Source organism: Apus apus, chromosome 4, assembly GCF_020740795.1.
Source record: "Apus apus isolate bApuApu2 chromosome 4, bApuApu2.pri.cur, whole genome shotgun sequence".
Taxonomy (NCBI): domain Eukaryota; kingdom Metazoa; phylum Chordata; class Aves; order Apodiformes; family Apodidae; genus Apus; species Apus apus.
This window is the reverse complement of record NC_067285.1, coordinates 63,227,720-63,241,458: the sequence shown is the minus strand read 5'-3', so window position 1 is coordinate 63,241,458 and position 13,739 is coordinate 63,227,720. Positions and strand designations below refer to the sequence as shown.

The 13,739-nt window shown below is 50.0% G+C and overlaps 1 protein-coding gene across 1 annotated transcript; it reads right to left on the bottom strand.

Moving 5' to 3' along the window:
* Nucleotides 1–1,177: 1,177 nt before the first annotated feature.
* On the bottom strand, nucleotides 1,178–2,813 carry CXXC4 (CXXC finger protein 4). Its single transcript, XM_051617488.1, is given in 2 exon segments — nucleotides 1,178–1,884; nucleotides 1,886–2,813. Coding segments are annotated over 2 exon segments (1,200 nt in total). The 5' UTR covers nucleotides 2,746–2,813; the 3' UTR covers nucleotides 1,178–1,544.
* Between the last annotated feature and the right edge of the window lie 10,926 nt (nucleotides 2,814–13,739).

The following is a 13,739-nucleotide window of genomic DNA, read 5'->3' as shown; positions in this document are numbered from 1 at the left end:
GTACTCAGCATTATAATCCATCATTTACAGATGGGGGCATTAAGTATCTTTGTGAACTTGCTACAAAACCAACAAAGGCATATAATTGAGAAAACCAAGAGCTGAAAACCAAATCTAGTTTCTAGCACCTGGGAAATACATCCTGGTTTTTGCATTACTGATGCTCACAAAAAAAAAAAAAAAAAGCTAAGAGGAGGCAGAGCTACAAACCAAACTTTCATCAAGGACAGTTCACTCTTCCAAGAAGGAAAAATTAGTTGGTTTGAAGGTTAGGAAAGAGTTAACAGTATCAGCGAAATGTTGATTAAACCCCCAAATATTGTGTTTGTCCCATGACAGTGTCAATACCAACCCCGCTATCTCTATTTATTGAACGCAGAGCAAACTAATGAGCTCTTGGTGTTGCTTTTGATGATCCTTCATCCCACCTCTTCTTGGAGAGAACTCCTGCAAGCAATGTGTTAGGGAATACACCGCTCTGCACACACATGCACACACACAGAGAGAAGTTGCAATTTCTCACTTAGTTGCTAATTTCTGTGACTACAGATCTTGATGTCACCCAGCATACACTACCCATCTGTACTAAATCCATCATGCTCGACACCTTCAGATGCATCGGATATGTGTGTCTAACTGGCAACACTGTAATTTTAATGATGACAAGAGATTAAGTAGCCTTTCCTCTCGCTCATTTCCTCCAGGTATCAACCCTTTGCCATTTTCCTCCTGCTGGTGTATTTTGGTTCCCATTGTCTGTCATCTCCCATACATGAACCAAAATGTCTGTGGCATGGGATCTCCCTGTCTATCCTAAATCTAGGAAACCTGAAAACCTGGCATTACAGCTTTGGGAAGTGAGTAACATTGTCGGTTCCAAGGACACGTTGTGAAAACAACTGTATGTACAGTTCAGTCAGAAAACAGTTGGGTCATACCTGTGCTATTTTTCCATTGTGTTTTATACACCACGAGAGGGTTATTTCATAAAAGATCCTGCCAAAGAGATTGCTTGGGCACGTTTCACTGACCACCGGGCTCTACCACCCGCTGTCTTGGACAAACTGCCACAGGTCACCCTGGAGATGAACTCGCCATTACCTTCCCCTGAACTTCCGACGGCGGGAGCCAGGCGTTCAGCTAAAGCTTTCCCTTCCCCACCTCCCCATCCCTACAAACAGCCCCGCATCCTCATGATCGCGATTCAAACGGGGGGGGGGAAAGAATAAAAAAGAAACAAGAGACAGCCAGCAGTCTTCTAGAAAGAGCACGGCAGGTAAACCAGGTGAGCAGCGTCTCGAAACGGCCACGGGCTGGCCGGGGCCGACACCCCCGGACCGGCCTCCGGATCTGAGCGGCCAGGCACGGTGGCCCGTGGCGGGGGCGACTCGCCCGCTCGCCCTCCGTCCCTCCTCGGCGGGGCTGGCGAGCGCGGGCAGCGCCGGGCCCGGCGGGCGCCGCGGGGGGCGGCGTTTCTCTTCCCTGCGGGGCGGAAAGGGGGCGGGCAGCGCCGCGGGGGGCCGCGCCCGCGGCGGGGGGCACCCTCAGAGCCTGAAGGAGGCCTCGGAAAAGGGATGCTGCATCTTGAAGCTAGACAAGAAGCACTGGAGGGGAGGGGGCAGGGGGTTGAGGAGGGACGGCGGGAGGCTGGGGAAAAAGAAATCATCTCCTCTGACCTCTAGCGAAGTGCCCGGTTTTTTCTTAAGCTCTTCACATTTCCTAAATTTGCAGATCTGGTGTCCCGTTTTGCGGTTCCTGCAACTGCTGCAGACTCCACAGTTGATGAGCCGCTTGCAGGGCACGCACACCCCGCAGCGTTTCCGCTTCTTCTTGGCGGGGTTGCCCGCCCCGGCCCCGCCGCCGCCGCCTCCGGCCCCCCCCCCCTCCTCCTCCGCCGCCGCCGCCGCCGCCTCCGCCGCCCCCCGCGCCGGCGGCGGCGCCCAGGGCGGAGGCGGGCGAGGCCGAGGCGTGGCTCTGCGGGCAGTCCGCCAGGTTGGCGATCTGGAAGGCGCTGTCTGTGACGGCGGCCGAGGCCGCGGCGGGGGAGTGCAGGGCCGTCATGACGATGACCCCGGGGGGCAGGGAGAGGCCGCCCAGCGCCGGGATGGCCGAGAAGGTGCCGACGCGCTCGGGGAGGTTCATGATCTCGGCTTCGGCGGCGCCACACTTGAGCTTGTTCATGCACTCGCCGGCCAGCGGCCGGCAGTGCTCGGGGGAGAGGGTGGAGAGGAAGTTGCCGTTGGCCATGGGCAGGGTGGGCTGCTCGGCCGGCGGGCAGCCGGGCTTGCCCAGCCGCTGCGCGTCGCTCCGGTGGTGCATGCCGCCCCTGCCGGCGTGCAGCGAGGAGGCGGCGGCGGCCGCGGAGGCGGCGGCGGCGGCGGAGGAGGAGGAGGAGGAGGAGGGCTTCCTCGCGCCTCCCGCCGCGCCGCCGCCGCCGCTGCCCCAGAGCATGGCGGTGGCGGCGGCGGCCGTGGCGGTGTCGCAGTTCCAGGGGGACATGCCGATGCGGGCGGCGGCGGCGGCGGCGGCGCTGGGGAAGATCGGAGTGGTGATGCGGGCGATCTTGGCCGCCTGGGGGAAGGCGCCGCCGTTGGTCTTGTAGAAGGTGGCGAAGGAGCGGTACCTCTCCATCTCCGAGTTGTAATCCACAAGGCTGTTGAGGGCCCCCTCGGGCAGGTGGCTGTCCTTGGGCAGCCCCGGCGCCTCGGGGTTGGGGCCGCTCTCCACGCACACGTTCGTGTTCATGGTGGCCGAGGGGGGCGGCGGGGAGGGACGGAGCAGGGGGCCGGGGGGAAGAGGGACGGGGCAGGGGGCGAGGGGGGGTCACTTAATCTTCCTCCTCCAGGCGCATTCCCGCGGTGGGTCCCCGGCTGGGCAGCCGCTTCTCCTCCATCCTCACGGGAGCTGCCGCAGCTGAAACACAGAAAGTCATTTCCGAGGGGGTGCGCGCGCGCGGGGGGCGCTGCCGGCCACCCGAGGGGGAGGGGGGTGGGGGGCACACGCCGCTGCACCCGCGGGCAGAGGGGCTGACCTGGGCAGAGCGAGCCTGGTCCCGGGGCAAGCCGCTGGCCCGGCGCGGGGAAGGGGGACACAGAGGGCACAGAGCGCGGGAGCTGCCCACCTACCATCTCCAGTAGGGAAAATGAAAAGGCAGGGGGAAAAAAATAAATAAAAGGAATTAAAAAAAAAAAATCAACTAGGGAGGCGGGGGAAGGGAGCCGCCAGCTGCCACGGTGTCCTTCTGCGCCCGGCGGTCATTAGCTGCCTGCCGGCACAGCTGGCTCCGCCGGGCGCTGGTCGCGGCGGTACCGGCCCCCCCGGCTCTCCCCGCCGCTGGAGGAGGAGGGGGGGCTGGCTCCGGGCCGCAGGGGAAAGCGGGACCAGGTTAAAAATAAAATAGTAATAAAATAAAATACTTAAGGCAGGCAATTTCACAGCTTGCGATTCTGGCGCCTGCAGCTGTACTAAAGACGGAGTATTTATCCCAGTCTCTCGGGAGGATTCCCCGCCACCGCCGGCGGGGGCTGCGCAGGGAGGGCCTGGGGACACACACAGCGACGCGGGGACAGCCCCTCGGTGGGGCTGGGGGCTTCGCGGGAGACACAACCCGGGAACGCTCGGGAGGGGCACCTCGCTGTACCTGGAAACTAGCCCTCAGAGGGGAAAGATGGCTTTCTGCCTCCGGATTAGAAAAGTTTAGGAGGAGGGTAAGGTATGGGTTTTCTTTCCCACCGCCTCCCTTTCCTGCCCGGGAGGTGAAGGGGGGTATTTTAGTTTATGGCAATGAGGAAGGTGCATTATGGCAGCCTACGCGAACTAAAGCAAAAACATAAGCGTAACTTAAAAAGCCCTCAGTTTATGAACACTGCCTCTTTGTTTTCCAGATGCTCTACCTGAATAGTTTAGATATTTCCAGCATCTTTTCTGCTGTAGGGCTATCGACCAAAAATGTTCACTTCGGAGACACTGGTGGGGCTACGTCTAGTTCCCAGACTCCGGTATGTTTAGTTCAAAATGGTTATCAATTACGGTAATTACGCTCATAATTAGATTAATGAACCGTTTGCAGCCCAACCTACCGAGTGCAAAAACTTAGTCTTCTCCCGACGTTGTGCACTAAAAAGCAGGCTTTATGTAAACAAATTCAGATGAAGGGAGCGTACATCTACACAGGAAACCTCACCCTCGGCTGCGTTGGGGACTGGCGGGTGTCTTTCCCTCGGGAAAAAAGACCCCGAGCCCGCAGGAGCCACCTCTGTCTTTCCTCGTCAGGGAAAAACCCAGGCTCTCGAGGCTTTCGGAGGTCTGGTGGCAATACAAAGGCTGCCCCGGAAAGCTCTAGGCTAAGCGTCGTCTCGTGGAGGGATGCGAAGAATTTGCATATAAGGGAAAAAAAAAAAAAAGACTCCCCAGAACAACAACAACAAAAAAACAAAACAAAACAAAACAACCAAAAAAACCACCAACCCTAAACCAAAAAGCCTCCCGTTTCCAAAAAGGCAAATCTAGCCGCATGTCCTCGATAACAACTGCTCAATAAAACTAGTTTTGCCAGCCATGTGTAGGAAAGCCACACATCTGGTAGGGAATAAAATGTTAGTGTTCAGCCGTTTATGCCAGAAGTCAAGTAACCAACGCATTTTCTTGCCCTTTTTCCCCCAGCATTGAAGTGGCTTCTCTCCACAAAAGCTGGCCACCTTTTCTCTCCCCGCAGCCCCCTCTCGGGGTTTATTGCCACCAGGAGCAAGAAAATTACGGTGCCCACCAAGCGGGTCATTATTGTTTAATCGATGCATCTCCGGAGCATGGAAAGGTACCCGAGACGCAGTTATTGATTTCTTTTCCCTCCCCCCACCCCCAAACTATCGCAGTCATTTCCAATATAATAAATAAATAAATAAACAAACAGAAATTGCTAGCTGGGCTTTGGATTCTGTCCCTGCTTAAGCCAAATGTGACTGTACAGGCTCAATATTGCATCTCTTCTCTGCCAAAGACAGAAAGATCAAAGGTCATATTTAACATTCAGGAGGAGGGGCGGGTGCAGATTAATTAATAAATTAATATAGCGGTGCCTTTTATTGCCCAAGTCTAGCATTAATCTACTTTTACGATCCCAGAGGACAAAAACAACAACAACAAAAAAGCCCCCGAGAAAAACAAAAATAATTTTAAAAAAGAAAACCCACCCCCCCTAAAAATAAACAAACAAAAAGACCCAAATATCAAAACATACGCGACGGAAAAGGGGGAAAGAAGAGGAGGGGAAAGCAAACCAGTCACTTACCAGGCTCTTTATTTGAGGGGGGCTTGAGCGTGCAGACGCTACCAGCCTGTCTGCCTTTAATTAGTTGCACATCAGTCCCTAACACAAAGAAGAAGAAGAAAAATATCCAGATGTGCCTTGGCAGCTCCTCAATTACAACTTTGATACTTGTAAACAAACTGCGAGGGGCGGTGGGGAGGGTGGGGGGCCAGAGGGGATAAACGAAGCCGCCGATCCACTAAACAAATACCTGTAAGTGGCTTTTTCCCCCCCTCTCTCGCTCGTCGCAGAGAAAGGAGGAGGAGGCGGGGGGAGCAGGGGAGGCGGCGGGGGGCGAGGAAGGAGCAGGCACAGAGGGAGGGAGGGAGGGAGGGAGTGTGTGTGTGCGCGGTGGTCTCTGCCGGCGCGCTGCTCGCCGCCCGCCCTCGCACACGGCGCCAGGAGTGCGTGCGTGTGTGTGTGTGTGTGTGTGTGTGCGCGCGTGTGTGGCGGTGCGGGGGAGGGGCGGGGGCGGGCGGGAGGCGGCAGCGGCGGGGCCATCGCCGCCGAGGTGAGGCAGCGCGGGGATGCGGGCACCCGCCGCCGCCCAGCGGTGCCGGGGCTGCCGCCGCCGAGGGGCGCGCACGGGCCGCAGCGCGGGGGCCCCCCCGCCCCTCCTCCCGCCCCTCCCCCCGCTGCCCGGGGTGCCGCGGCCGGCAGCTGCCCGGTGCGGGGCTGGTGGCGGGAGAGCGGCGGGGGCAGCGCCGCAGCGGGGAGGGGGCGGGACTTGGGGGCGGGGAGGCGAGCCCAGCCGGGCCACCCGCTGAGCCCTTTCACTCTCCCTGCGGGCAGGCGCGGAACCGCCGGGAAAGTTTCTGCCCTGGGAAGTTTGCGGGGATTCCCCGCCCCGCCCGGCCCGCCCGGCTGGAGCAGGGGATCAGTGCCCACGCCAGTGCACGGCCAAGCAACATTTAATTTTTCTAGAGCGGTTATGTATCCCTAATGATTGCCACGCCCCCGCCCCCCAACCCCCCATTATTTTTGCAGGCGTGTGAGGTGCTGCAGATTTCAGGCGCATTTAGGCGAAATGGAGCCAGCTGAACCGTGGATGTTACGCCAGCGTCTGGGCAGTGTCTGGAAGCCTGTTCCCAGCGTTTGCCGTTTGCCTGCCAGGATGTTCGTGCCACAGAGCAGGCGGTGCGGGGCACCTGCCGCGGCAGGCCAGCGCACGCACGGCGTTCACAACGCTGCTTTCAACAAGCCACTGACACGCGGGGTCTTACATGCAAACTCACAGCAGCTCCTTAAAGAATTTCAACAACTAAGTGTAACAAACAAACACCAAACCAACCCGCCTTCCCCGGAGTCCCTGCAAGCACAGAGAAGGGCCTGTATTCACGGAATAAATTACGTGTCACAGGTTCTTCATCCAGCTCCTCTTGGTACCTCCAGAGTGAGCACTGGCACTCAGAGGCACTGGTGCAGCCAGCGCAGGCACTAAGTGGTTAAGAAATTGATGTGTCTGTCAGGGAAATAATTTTAGCCATTTGTAAATTACAGCAAAAGAAGGGAAAGTCGTACCAGTTCATTGGCTTTCTTATGTAAGTAAATGAAGGCTCTATTCGCAGGCTGAAGCTTTATTTCCTTTCGCTCCAAATCTGAGTTCAAGCTTGGGCTGCTCGATGCTAGGGAATTACTTGCAGGAAAAGTGCCCCGGGAACTCTTCTCCCAGGATTTCAGCAGTGGGATTTGGTGAGGACCAGCAGCCTCGTGGTTAAAATTGCAACAAGTGAGACCCGTTGGTACATAAGAGGGACAGTGATGGTCAGTCGGGTAGCTCGCAGATCACCGAGAAGTCACCCCACTGGTATTTATGTTGTGGATTGGTATGCTTTATTTGGAACCAGTACAGTTTATTAAACTAATTCTCTGCTTCTAACCACACAATATGCATTTAAAAATACCCCCAAACATGTATTTACATAATAAAGTGTAACCTCCCGACTAGCTAGCTTCATCCCTTATGACACTTCTGCTGCCTTTTTCAAAGTCTGTTCTGTTTTGATACATTTTAATATGAACTTATGGGGAAAAATACAAATGAGGGGAAATGATGTTTCAGTAATGTCACAAAGTGACAAAAACCAAGAGCTCTTCCTGTTGAGGTTCATTTCCTACCACTTTTCTCCCAAATTAATTGTCAAAAGCCATATGTGATACTCCAAACACTGAAGACATTTTTCAAACACAGACTCCTCCTGAACTCCAAACTTCCTTTAATCACAACCTGCGTCTCACTTAAGCAATACTTTCCAAGTTAATTTATTACTCTTGAAGGAGTTACAATTTTAATAACCTAAAAGAGGAAAAGGGGAAAACTCTGATAATCTTTTCTCATGCATAAGGAAGACTGTTTCATGTATTTTTTAATTGTCATGTGAATTAAATTGCAGTACTATATATAACCTTTCTGCTACAGCCCGGAAAACCAGCACACTTTTCTGGTGTTGGGGAAGAAGTGTGGAATCCAATTCAGATGGATTTTCTCTGAAACCTATGTTTAGTAGAGATTTTTTGTTTTGTTCTTAGATATGAATCTGTTTTATGCTGCGGTCTGTCCTGAGCCTGGGAGCCTGGAAGAGTGGAAAATGTACAGGTGTTTATTGGTGGGGCAGCCAACCTTCCAGCTACAATGTTCTCATGACGAGTCTTAAAGACGCAATCCCAGATTGTTCTTTTCACCATAATACGTGCTTTGATGGGAGGGGCAGAAAGTTAAAAATCACAGGCTCTGCTTTTCATCCTGAAACCATTCCTATTTCATTTTTAGCAGGAATGCTGCGAGAGCAGTATGTTGCAACATTGTGAAAATGGGAGCTGCTCTGCCTTTGTAAATATTGAGGTAGTATTGAAAAAAAGTTGCAATCACTTTCTGTTCTTATTCATTCTGTGTGTATCTGCAAACTGGCCGTTGTAAACCTACCCTGATCCATCAGTATTATAAGCATTGCGCCAGAATTGGAAAAAGGAGGTGAATCAAGCCCCTGGGGAATGAAGCAGTTCATTACAGACTGCTAGCTAGGTCTTTTTTTCCTAATATTATTACTCCTTCCTTCCGTGCTGTTTTCCTAGGGCTCCTAAAGCCCATGAATCCACCATTGGCGCTGGACTCTCACCTGGCTGCTGCATTTAGGTTCACTTCTCCTGGGGCCAGGAGCTCTAAAACATTCCTGACAGCACATTTGTGGCTCTAGCTCTCCCCTGGGTGCTCCTGGCACATGTGCTGAGCAGTGTACTCTTGGGGCACGGGCCTCTGCTACAGAATAACTGCAGACGGGGACTAGAAAAGCAGCTGCCTCTGCTCCCCTTGCTTCCCCATGAGATCTCCTACCTTGTGCTGGAAGTGGTAGGTTTTACAAGACACAGATTTCTGGCACAGCCTTTCTTCTAGCAGCAGTTGTGTGGGCACTCTGAATGTACAGTCCTCCCCTTTTGGGACAGGGGGTAAATTGAAGAAGAGATGCACAAGATTTCTCAAAATTTCCCAACAAATTTATTTTTTATTTCATTGGTGCAAGAAATATGTGGAAACACAGAAATGTCTCATACAGCATCCACAGTAACATCACACCCGCACCCCACTACCTAGAATCCCTTGTAACTCTTTAACATCCTTTGAGCTACAAATTATTGCATGGAGTCTCTGGCACCTGTGCTCTACTGTAACCTGAAAGCTGTTTGCACTGCCATACCAGCCACTCTGAGCTGCAGTGTGTCTCAATGACTTCCAGCAGTGCTAGGTACCTTCCTTCCATCCTCTCTAGATGCCCGCATCTCTACTGGCCCATACGTACCATTCCTGCTTCTCATGGCTGGGGCAAGGCACCTCCTGAACACCCCCCTTATGCCTGCCCCACCGTTTTTCCACACATGCAGCCCATCCCCAAAGAGGGACACCTCACTGCTTGCCAGCTCTTGCATCTGTAAAGACCAGGCACAAGCTAGTTTTTGTGCACTGTGAGAAAGGACATCTGAGAACTGCTGAAACGGGTAACCTGCCAGCAAAAGTGAGGGTAAAGCCATCCTTAGAATGCCTTGCTAATCATCCAGTATTAGTGAAAACTGCTCACCTTGCTTTTGTTTGAAAGGAAATGCAGTGACTATCCCCTATTACAGACACCTACAAATATTTACTAAAACAATGTAACAGAGCAAAATTTTTTTTTAAGGTTGTCACAGCTTAAATATTCCCATTACTTTGAATCTGATTTGATTCTGCTCAAGTATAGCCCCTTTCTGGCTGCTTCCTAGGCAGGAGTCCAGGTTGCTGGTCTCCAATGATGCTGACTCCCAGAGGGCTCCATCCATTGCTGATTCAAGTCAACATTGTAGCACTGCATTCAGTGGGATGCTGCCAGCTGAGAAACAGCTGTGTCCAAGAAAAAGAAAACCCACAGCGATCCTTATATCCCCAGTGTTGGGATCCTCACAGGACACTAACAGAGAGCTCTGAAATGCAGGTCCAAAGAGCGGGCTACAAAAAACACTCGGGTTTTCTTTAGACCACCTCAGTATCTTCAGATGTCTCTCCCTCGTGAATGATGGTCCAATGCACTGGTGCCAGTTTCATTTCTTCCTAGTTCTTAAAAAACTGCCCTACAGGGGGCTGGAGTGGCTTTTACCCTGCAAATGCTGTATGACTCTAATGACATGCCAGAAATGTCATGCCAGCAGCTAACAAGGGGGGTTAGAATAAGCACTCTTTGGCCAGTATGCAGCAAATGTGGGCTTGTTCACCTCATCAGCTTTAGGGCTCCTCAATGCTAAGGAAGAGGGTTGTGTTCTCTTTTTGTTGAATGGCATCACACAAATCCTCCTCTGGGGTGACTACTCAGAAAGTGCATTCGTTCTCTCAGGGCTTGCATATCCCCCCAGAAAAAGTAAGAAAAATTTGTATCACTGCTGCTAGTTCAGGATGCCTGACAGGTTCGTTGTTTTTTTTTTCTTTCAGGCTTGGTTTTTCTTGGTTTATTAATTTTCACCTCTTTGGACTAAAAGGTCCCTGTTTGAGAGGTATGTGGTCTCTAGAACTGTTCAGCTGGTTTCCAGACTTTGTTCTTAGCACACACATTTTCTGTGCTAAGATAATAACTATTCAAGAACTTCGTTTCTAAGGAGGTCTAAGGCCTTTGCACTTTGAAGCAAAGTTTGACATTTGGTCAGCACAAGCACCACCTCATTCAGCCAAAGCACACAAATTTCTGAGCTGTAAGAAAAAACATCTTCGTCCCACATAAGAGAATTTAGAAGTACAGTAGGCAAATTCTCTGAAGTGCCTCTTTTTGGCTGATCTTTGAAAAAGATTCCCTCTGTAAATGCATTCTCTGCACTGGAAATGGTAAGTGATGCGACAGTAGCAAAAGGTAAGCATCTGCCCCAGAGCATTCAAATTTAGTGATCTCTTTTATCAAGTTATCAAAACAAGAATGATGCCACTCCCAGAGAGGGGAGACAGACTCATTGATGTTTGAGAAGTACACGAGTATCACAGAGAGAACCTGTAGAAATTCTGGAATACGGATGTGTGGAGTTGGAGCAACTCTGTGAAAGAAGAAAAGACTGATGCTGAAAAGGCATCATGGACTGAACGAGGAAACAATCCTGTGGGAAGACTAGTATATGACCAAGTGATTAAAAGCCTGATCAGCCAGATGTATCAAGCTGGTAAAGTAAGGATAAACTAAACTCAGGCATTTCCTAGATTTAAGCGCTTCAGTTTGACCTTTTCGAAGATTCTGGAGGTCTCTACTCCTTTGGCTTGGCTGCATTCTGAGTTTTGGTACTCATCTTGGCAGTGACAGATTTAGCTTTACCTCTGTACTTAAATTTTTGATGAGGGAGTTCCATTTTCACACTTAATCAAGGAGAGCAAAATTTTCATTAAAATGCGGAGTTTTGGCAATTTAACACCAGCTTCAGATCAATGACAATCATCTTGAGCCAGATTTTAATTTCACATCATGTGCATATCACTGTGGTGAAGCACCTCTGGTAGCTTATCCCAATGAAAAATGAAGCTCATACCACTATCAACTGAGCCCTGACTTTGGCTCTGGGATGTCCACAACAGCTACATCAAGCTTTTCCAGCCTCTGTTGTATTGAAGAGCATCTGATACCAAAACAGTAAGTAAACCAAACTTTTTTACACCTCATTAAAATAATTTAAAAATAAAGAAAAAAACCCAGAAAAAATAGTATCTGCTTCAGGTGATTTCTATAGGAAAGAAATTAGAGCAAGATTTTTCTCTAAAGAAAGTCTTTTCTCTGTAGTTGTGATGTTGCATAGCTTTGGTCACCCTCTCATTGAAATAGCCAGAGACATTGTTAACATCTCAGTTCTCACATTTTGACAAAAGGCATATGTATATTTTACTATCTAGTTTGGTAAATGCTTTGCTCTCCTCATCTGTTGCCACATTTTGACTGCTAAAGATTCAGGCTCATCTAGAATGAGCTTACGTTTTTCAAATACTTGATTTCACACAATACTGTTATTTATGGTTAAGGCTTCATTGGGAAAAACGACAATCAATCATGACTCAAAGACAGTCTCAGCGCCAGAAGCACTCATATCTTTCTACAGGCCAATCATTCTGACTTGCAATAAGCATCAGCAGGCAGTGGATGGTCATTTCCCTTACTGTCCCCTGAGGTCATGTTAATCAGCCCTCGGCATTACTGTCAGAAGGCATAAAAACAGGACTCCACATGCTGCACAGTGTTGATCCTCTATCGACGTCCCCAGAACTTGTTTCTTTCTCTGATTTCAGAGGTATCTACAGATGAATAGGGGATGTGGAAGTGTGGAAGTCAGCTGGCTGCTCCATGCATCAGGGGGTTTAAAAGATGCTAGCTGGATGCTGACAGCACAGACTCTGTCATCTAGATGACTGCAACTAACCACCTTCTTTGTAAAGTGGGACATTCAGCAGCAGGTATTGTCTCACAGAAAAGGTAACTGCTGAGGTTTAGGTAATACCAGTTCCCATCAGTTTATGACTGTAACTTGAGTTCCCTGAATGCTTTTCAATATACATCTACTTAGAGCTGTGGCTCCAGATGTTCAAGAACAAGGATGTTAGGAAAGGGAAATGATACACCAGATGCAAATGGGTGGTCAGAAGAATGCATCACATCCCAAGAGCAGTGTCAAGATGTGAGATATTGTACTGGGGAAAGACAAAACTGAAAATGCTGAAAAGAAAACAACAGAAAAAAGAAGCTGGTAAGAGCACTGGAAGAAATATAGATAAACTGTATTGTGAGGATTTAACAGGAAAATCAGGGCCGAACAAAACCCAAAAGGCACCACAAGGGACAAGAGCAAACTTTCATGTTTCAACAAGACAGCAATCCCTTCTCACACCTGTGCAGTCCTGTCCAAACGCGCAGTCACACAAATATTTTAACCTGCTCTCTCCTGCCAGCAACAGAGTTGTTATTATAGCAGCCAGTGCTGTGCTGCTTAGATGAGCCCCCAGAGAAAGCCCTCTCACCTCTCCCTCCTGTGCTGGTGTGCCAGCCCAGCCCCTGCACACCCTGCTACATGCTCTGAATGGCAGCTGCGTTTCAGCTGGTGCTTCGGCCCTTTCTGGGTGTAACTTTAGCCCCCCTCAGCTGACACACACCTGCTTCACACTGCCTCTGCAGAACAGAAGAAACAAGGCCTTGAGTACAGAGATCTTGTTAAAACATGCCATAGGCAGACCAGGAGATATTATCAAGCAATTGAACAAGGACCAATATACCTTCGGTCTTGGAATTCTGTCTGCTATCCCTGCTCCACTGGATCCACTTGATTCCAAGTTGCAAAGCCTAAGCAGGATGACAGAAATGCCATTGTTAATTAATGCTATTATTTTATTACTTTTGGTACTCAGTGGCCCAAGACATTTTAGCTGATAATTGAGATCAAGTAACAGGGTTATTTCTTTTATACCTTGACTGTAAGTATATACATAAAAAAAGCTATACAAATAATTTAGGGTAGAGAAGACTCAGTCTGCAGAGTTTTCCTTAACACCTCTCAAGCCCATTTCATATTTAGGTTTCTTGTTAAATAAAGCAATAAACTGACCAAAAAACAATTGCCCTTATAAATAAAATGAACATTAAGGCTTTAATCAACAATGTTGTCAAAGTATATAGAAAAAGTTAGTTTATCATGCATAGCAAAGATGGGTTTCTTGAGACTTCTAATGAAAGCTGATCTAGTCATTATCTGATTACTGTAACATACACTCAATCATTAATACAAAAGTCCTCTTTAATGATCTTTGTTTTATGGCCACAGCCATCCTAGGAGGAAGCTGAGAAGTGGGAAGGGGAAAGTATTGCTTCTTGCTTTCATTTACGCCAATTCTAATGGGGTCATGACACTGAAGAATGCTAATTCAAGCCTGATGTTTGTTTATTGGCCCTGATCACAAGAC